The following is a 7,968-nucleotide window of genomic DNA, read 5'->3' on the forward strand; positions in this document are numbered from 1 at the left end:
GGAAAATAGACTTCTAAGCTTATGATAGACTCTTGAAGGTAAAAGTACAAAAGTTCAGTAAAATTCATTATCATAAACAAGTTTACATTTAATGTAAAGAAATTTGCCTGCTTGTCCCTAGGTCTGTTGGATATCCTGCAACAACCTGCAAGTAGTCAGTTTGCATTCCAAAAACACCCTAATAGAGTTGGTCATCCAAAACTGTTACGAATAGCATAAAATAAAGCTTTTATAATTGGATAGTTCATGATATACACATAGCACAGTTACCTGCTAGGTATTTTCAAGCCTGTGCTGTAAGACTGCACATTACATTAAAGGTCCTAAAATACAGCTAAGGGACAATCCCACAACAAACAAATTAAATTGTGATCACGAAATTGACATTAATTCCCAAATTAGTTAACATTTTCTCACCTCAGTCTAAATGATGAGTTGATCTTTGGTCGTAAGCCACCATTTTCAAACAGCTGTATATGTTGCTGATTATTTGCATGGAGCTTCCAACTTATACATATTGGGTTCCTCACAGAATGAGGGCTGTCCTTTTGCTCTTGAAGCCCTTCATCCTCTATTTCACTGGATCCATCTACCACTGCTTGGAGAAACTTTTTGAGCCTGGTAAGTACATTCAACCTCCACTGCTGAGAAGTTACTCTGCGATTTGGGTTAACAGAAAGCATCCAGGAAAGTTTGTCCCTGCTTTTCAGTTTTTTTGAGAGTTGCTGGTGAGAAATAAGCTCTACAAAATTCTTCAACAATATAACACTGCGGTCTGTAAGAAGAGCTGGGTATGCTTCCAATAAAACGTCCAAGACTTTCAATGAATCTTCCTGAATTCCCTCACTGATATGAGTCATGGCACTAGAGAGATGGGCACTTACCAAAGGAAAAAATGGAGCAATCTGTTCCGCTCTTATTTTTGAAGCCAAGAACTGCAGCAGGTGAACAGCTGCTCTTCTGACACCAGAATCTTTGTCTGTAAACACAGCTGCCACCTCACTTATTATATTGGAAAGGTGTGCATCGATTACAAATGGATACTGAGACAGGAGGTCTTTGAGTCCAAGAAGTGCATTATGCTTAACCCCAGGACTATAGTGATGCATCTGTGAAAGCAGATCCTAAAAGGAAACAAACATACATACTTGCTATCATTATTATTTGAAACTCTTTAAACTTCCCCAACTATTTCCAGCTCATTTTTCTTAAACACTCAAAAAATACAGAATCTGTTCTTATGATGTACTGCTGTTCATAACAGCAAATATGTTGAGAACAAACACAGTATTAGTTTAAAGCACAGCAATGAACAAATCATCAGAATTCAATGACAGGAAAAACAAGATACTATGACTTGTCCTTCAGATCATTAGATACTCCTCATTCTTAACTTTATGCACAACCCTACTGACTCAAAAGAGGGATGACCCAAAGTAAGTCCTCTCACTCTTGTTCTCGAAAGTAGAACTACAAAATCTCAGCCTCAACAACTTTCTTCAGTTTAAGGAGAGAGCTGCAAGAGACAGAAGACAATGCAAAGGAAGGAAAACAAAACCACCACCACCCCCCAAGAAATACAAGATTCTTTAGAAACATCATTTCAGGAAGTCTGCTTCTTAAAACTCTGCCTTTAAGTTATGATCCAAGGGTTTCAAAAATTGAATGTTAATCCTAGACACTTATATCAATGTGCCACTGGTTTTTCATACTGATGAAAACCTTTCCCTTGGGTTACATGGTGGTCCAGCAAACCGAGTCGTTAAATTCACGGGTCAGATTATTGTCAAGGACAACAAGGCTGTATTCAGATACCCTGCTGGAGTCTTTTTAATTTTTTAAAAATAAATATTTTTCCTAAACTCTGGTAAACCTAGAAAACCCAGATAAATGACAAGTAATTTTCTGTAATTTCAGAATGCAATGTCACACTATACCTTGATGTTAAGTTTTCTATTTTGCGTAGGAAGCACTCCATCTTCTTTAAGCTGCTCTGGAATTTGTATGGCCTTTGTTTTGAAGGTAGTATCAGTTGCATTCTCTAGTTTAGGCTTTTTTTTCCCAACTTTAAATTTCACTTTCTGGAAATCTTCCTGACGTTTCCTTTTTTTAGTCATTCTGATTCTCTGCAAAAAGATATTCAGAATTTTAATTTGACAACATACACAACAAAAATAACTCTTCCACCGAAGAGCAGTAACTTCCTAACAAAGGTTATTGTTTTTATTCTTTTTTCTATGCATAAACTAGTGTCCACTTCTGAGACAAGATGCCAGACTAAACAGTCATGCAGACTGATTCCGTGCAGCTGTTCTTCCAGTGTCCTGAAAACATTCTGCTGCTCCTTTGGTTGTCTTTGCCTTGAGAACTAATTTATTGAAAAACATCACCAAAAAATCTGCCACATCACCTGCCACTGCTTTATCAGATTTAAGTTGCTGATTTCGTTTTTTTTAGAAAAGTTCCTGCCAACAAAGCAATTTTTTACATAATTGATTCTTGCCAAGGCAAGGATCTCAGTGAACTGCTTCATTTCATTTGGACATCGCTTACCAAGTCCATCACTAACAGCACAGACTGCACAGGTACAATCATGGGTTTAATCAAGCCTTCACCAATAACAGCAGGACACAAACCTAAGAAAACTTCCACTATACACTGAAAAATCCAGTCTGTGCATTTAAAAAATGATAAAAGGAAGGAGGGGGAGTGAGGGAAGAGGTTAAATGGGCACATACAGAGTAAAAAGAGACTGGGAAACAAAGTCATATTTAATAAGGCATATGAAATAAGGTAGTCTGAGTCACTACACTTTTTAATTGTACAGATATACTAGAATGGAGGTACAATAACCAAAGCAAATTAAAACCCACATAAGTTTCTAAATGTTTTTTTGGCTTTGATTCATCTGCTTTGATACTGAAATACTCTTATTTCTACCAGGTTAAAAAAAACTAAAACATCAACACACCAAAAAGCCTCAATAAACACTACACCACAGGTTCCTTTATTTAATCTTTTAAATTTAAAAAAACCTAACAAAAAAATCCCCAGTCCAACCCAAAACCCCCAACAATACAGCTGATCAAACCCAGAAATTTCTAAATTATATATCCAAGCAATTATTCTTTTCTGGTGGATGTGATCATTATTCACTCTAGAATTTTAGAAAATAGAATTCTACAGCTGGTTTTCCCAATGGACTTCAAGCTGAAATTTGTCCTGTATTAGAATATTTCATATAGACGTCATCAGGATAATAATTCAAGAATGTTTTAAGTTAAACTGTAATTTTCTATTCTTTTAAAACAATTTAAACAACTGATTACACAAACATTTGACTACAACTTAATTTCTGCTTTTCGTATGCCATCTTAAAAAGTTATATGTAAGACCACTTTAACTAAAGTACAAATTTAGCATAAGTAACCTATCAACACAAAAGGCTTTTAAAAACTTAGGGTTGGGTGCCAAAATAAAAGGGTCCTTTTGTGTCCCAACTATAACAATTATGGGTTTAGAAGTTTTTGATTTTTACCACATGCAACTTTTAGGAAAGAATTACAGGATTTTTCACTACTTGATATATAGACATAGCTAGAAGCTTTTGACATAAATGTTATTTTCACTTACAAGGCCTGCTTTAATGGAGATATCTAGGAAGCCTCACTCTACAAGATGAAATGTTTGGCTCCCAATTAGCATTAATAACTTCACAATACAGGTGTGCACATGCCTGAACAAAGTCAATTAAGTTCTTTTAAGGGATGAGGCTTAGAAAATATACTTTCTTCTACTAAAACAAAGCAGCACAGTTTACCTTGCAATACATATTCTGGAAATAAATTGGTAATCTAAGCCTATTCATTTACAATTCATATGTAATACACTAAATAGAGAGATAGAACAGTTACAAAACTAAAGCCTCGCAACCACTGTGTGGAAAGACATCAGGAAAAACTGTATACAGCTGAAACTATGTAAATATTTTACTGAAACAACTGTTGTTTTTCACTTCAACCCTATCTCGTGAGAAGTGATTGTGGGAGCTGGGCCTGTTTAGTCTGGAGAAGACTGAGAGGAGATCTCAATAGTGCAGATGCCTAGAGGACAGTGCCAGGCTCTTTTCAGTGATGCTGAGCACCATAAACCAAACCACAAGAAGTTTCATCTCAACATGAGGGAGAACCTCTTTACATTGTGGGTGGGAGAGCACTGAAACAGGTTCCCCAGGGAGGTGGTGGAGTCTCCCTCTCTGGGGATATTCCAAACCCACCTGAGCATGTTCCTGTGTAACCTGCTCTAGGTGACCCTACCTCCCTACCAGGGAGTTTGGACTAGATGATCTCCAGAGGTCCCTTCCAACCCTAACTGATCTGTGATTCTGTGTATTTTCACTTGGCTCACCTCCAACATGACTGAGCTGAGTGCTCCTAATAGTTTATGCACTAACGTGGTTTTTACAACCTAGAACATTAAAACAATTTTAAATCGATGCACGCTTCCTTTAACATAAAGCTGTGCACGGCACTTTTTAGAAGCCACTTAAGGTATCACTCAGTCACCCAGAGAAACAGAGGAGAACCAAAAGAAGCAACTGTTTCAACTGTTATTTCACTGTAGTGAAGGGTCTGGAGAAGAGGAGGCTCAGGGGTAACCTTATCGCTCTCTACAACTACCTGAAGGGAAGTCGTAGCCAGGTGGGGGTCAAGCTCCTCTCCCAGATAACCAGTGAGAGGACGACAGGACACAATAAAAAGCTGTGCCTGGGGGAGTTTAGGGTGGACATCAGGAGAAATTTCTTCACAGAAAGGATGATGAGACATTGGAATGGGCTGCCCAGGGAGGTGGTGGAGTCACTGTCCCTGAGGGGCTTAAGGAAAGACTGGACATGACCATGCCGTGGTGGTGTTCAGTCACAGGCTGGACTCGATGGTCTCAGAAATCTTTTCCAACCTAATTGATTCTGTAATTACCTCCTCGCAGCTCTGAGGCCGTATCCTTAGGGAACCTCACTACCTTGTTCAAGCAATCAGGAAAATCCTGAGAAACCCGAAGGCAAGGCACACGCCCTAACTAAAACTCCTCCGACCCGATACGGATTTCCCTCCGGGCGAGCTGTCTCCCAGCACAGGGCAGCGGTACTTACTGGCGGTCACCTCCCCGCGGCTCCCGCGCCGGCAGCGCATCCCCCGCCGCCGCCGCCTGGACCGCACCGCGCCGCCCGGCCCGCGCCGCGCACGCCGCACCCGAGAGCCGGATTCTCCCGCGGGTCTAGGCCGGCACGCAGCCCTCCTCGCCGTCCCGGGACATCCTCTGGCTTCTTCCCCGAGCGCCGCTTCCCTCCGCCCCACTCCAGTCGCTCTGCGAGGCGTTCAAATAAAGGCGCGTCAGTGCCCGCCCGGCGCCGGGGAGGCCGCGGGTTGGGCTCCCGGGAGGAGCCGCCGCCGCCGTCGCCGCGCCAGGGAACAGCCGGGGCTCCGCAGCGGCAGGAGAGGCGGGAACGGCGGCGTAGGAGGAGGGGGAGGAGGAGAAGGAGGAGGAGAGAAGCCGCCGTGGGAGGTGGGGCGGGGGCGGCAGCGCCGATGCCGCCGGTTTCCCCTGAAGCGGCTCCTAGCCCACGGCGGCCACGCTCGCGCTTTTCCCGCCGCCCCGGAGCAGGAGCGTGCGGGGAGTGGAGCGGAGGGCGGGTGGCACAAAAGGCGGGCGGCCCTTGGCGCAGGGGCAGGGCGAGCGCGGCGGCGGCCCCCACGGGCAGGGATGGACCGGGACGGAAAGCGCCGGGACCAGGACCAGGTCCCGGACCTGGACCGGGCGCCGCCTCCTCCCTCTCCTCTTCCTCCCCGCCCTCCCGCCACGGCGGGCCTCGCGCGCCGCCCCGCGCGCCGGCCGTCCGCTCACTCACCAACCACGCGCGCAGCAGCGCGAGCCCCGCTTCCGCCCCCGCCGAGCGCCCCGGCCGGAAGCGGCCGCCCACGTGAGCGGCGCTGCCTCCAGCGCGCGCCCCCCGCGCCCCCGCCGGCGCGGGAAGAAGCCGCGCGCTTCCGCCACGGCCGCGTGCGCTGGCGCCACCTGGAGGCGGGGCGGTCCCGGGAGATCCCGGTTGGGGATCCCTGCGCTGAGGGAACGCACTGCGAAGGTGTACGGCTTGTTTTTTTAGTATACAACTCTTTTTGTATACAAAAAGAGGGGAAGAGGAGGGGCAGGCACCGGTCTCTGTGGTGACCAGTGACAGGACCCGAAGTAATGGCCTGAAGTTGTATCAGGGGAGGGTTAGGTTGGGCACTGGAACAGGCTCTCCAGGGAAGTGGTCACAGCACCAACTGTGACAGAGTTCAAGAAGCATTTCGGATGATACTCTCAGGCACATGGTGTGATTCTTGGGGATGGTCCTGTGCAGGAGTTGGACTGGATGATCCTTGTGAATCCCTTCCAACTTGGCATATTCTGTGATTCTGTGAAGATGTGTTTCCTTCCCATGGAGCAGGGTATGCTACAGGAGGCAAGAAAATAATAACCAGTACTTAGATAAGCAGAGGTCCTGTGAGGAGCAGCTGAGGGAGCTGGAGTTGTTTAGCCTAGAGAAAAGGAGGCTCAGGGGGGACCTTATCACACTCTACAACTACCTGAAAGGAGGTTGTAGCCAGGTGGGGTCGGTCTCTTCTCCCAGGCAGCAAGCAACAGGACAACAGGACATAGTCTTAAGCTGTGCCAGGGGAGGCTTAGGTTTTAGACATCAGGAGGAATTTCTTCACAGAAAAGGGTGATTAGGCATTTGAATAAAATGCCACTGTCCAGGGAGATGGTGTAGTCACCGTCCCTGGAGGTGTTTAAGGAAACAGTGGACGTGGCACTCAGTGCCATGGTCTAGTTGACATGGTGGTGTTGGGTCATAGGTTGGACTTGATAATCTCAGAGGTCTTTTCCAACCTAAATGATTTGGTGATTCTTTTGGTGAAGGTGTTCCAGAGACAGCATTAGCATTTGAGGCTTCACACTTAAACCACCAGGCACACTTCACAATCTGTACACATACCTAGATGAAATTTGCTGCTCCAAAGGGGTAATGAATTCCCAAGTTAGAAGGAGACCCAGGAAGCAACACAAGAGTAGAATGTTTCCATACCTGCCTGGAACAGATATCATCACAATTCACACCGGACAGTAACTCTGCAGTTGCATGCTTTAAACTTTTCATTTTCTGTCAGTTGACTTGTAAACAGTCTTCTCCTTTCCCCTTTATACCTTCTGTGAGGAGTAAGAGTTCTGCACTTTTTTTTGTTAAAAATCACTTCCTCAAAGCTCCTTGGTCTCTGAGTAAAATGTATAAAACTAAGATATAAAACCAAAGCTTACAGAAAAATTAATTTTCTCTTGGTTTAATTTTTCTTGCTATTGCCTGACTTTTAACTCTATTAGTTCTCCCATTATTCCACATGTCTGCCTTGCTGTTACTGTAAGAAACCAAAATATATAATATTAAATACAGTCAACAGCAATGTTTAAGCATCATCAGTAAAGATAATGCATTTTTTCCTTACTTTGCAATACTGGCACAAGGAAAACATTAAAATCTCTTTTGGAATGAACATACAGTTTTCCATTAGTATAAGAATATACTAAGCCATCACAAAAGGAGGCAGGCACAAGAACAAAATAATACTATGCTTTTTCAGCCTCTATTTGCACCAGGAAAAAAAACCCAAGGAAAATAATTATACAGCTGAATAGACTCTGTTAGACTGTGCTCTCTGAAAATATTTCCAGAACCATACCCTTTGTGACTCTTAGACAGTTCAGGTTTCTCATCTGTCCATTATATACCACTGTGCTACAGATTTGAGGGTCTTTTCTTTTTCAGCCTGCACCCAAGAAAACACCCACCTCAAATCAACTTAATTTTAACTCTATTTCCACTAGGAATAATTCCACAGTAAGAGGAAAAAGAAGCTGTCCTAGAGATGGCCA

General features: G+C 44.2%; 1 protein-coding gene across 1 annotated transcript in view; it reads right to left on the minus strand.

The window, feature by feature from the left end:
- Positions 1-5,279, minus strand: part of TEX10 (testis expressed 10) — a 50,892-nt gene extending 45,613 nt beyond the window's left edge. The window contains exons 1-3 of the mRNA XM_064658730.1: positions 5,150-5,279; positions 1,938-2,126; positions 418-1,124 (exon numbers count right to left, since the gene is read on the minus strand). Coding sequence (XP_064514800.1) covers positions 418-1,124; positions 1,938-2,117 — 887 coding nt within the window. The 5' untranslated portion in view covers positions 2,118-2,126; positions 5,150-5,279. The remainder of the gene's footprint in view (positions 1-417; positions 1,125-1,937; positions 2,127-5,149) is intronic.
- Positions 5,280-7,968: the final 2,689 nt, after the last annotated feature.

The sequence above is a fragment of the Pseudopipra pipra genome, chromosome 1 (assembly GCF_036250125.1).
Source record: "Pseudopipra pipra isolate bDixPip1 chromosome 1, bDixPip1.hap1, whole genome shotgun sequence".
Taxonomy (NCBI): Eukaryota; Metazoa; Chordata; class Aves; order Passeriformes; family Pipridae; genus Pseudopipra; species Pseudopipra pipra.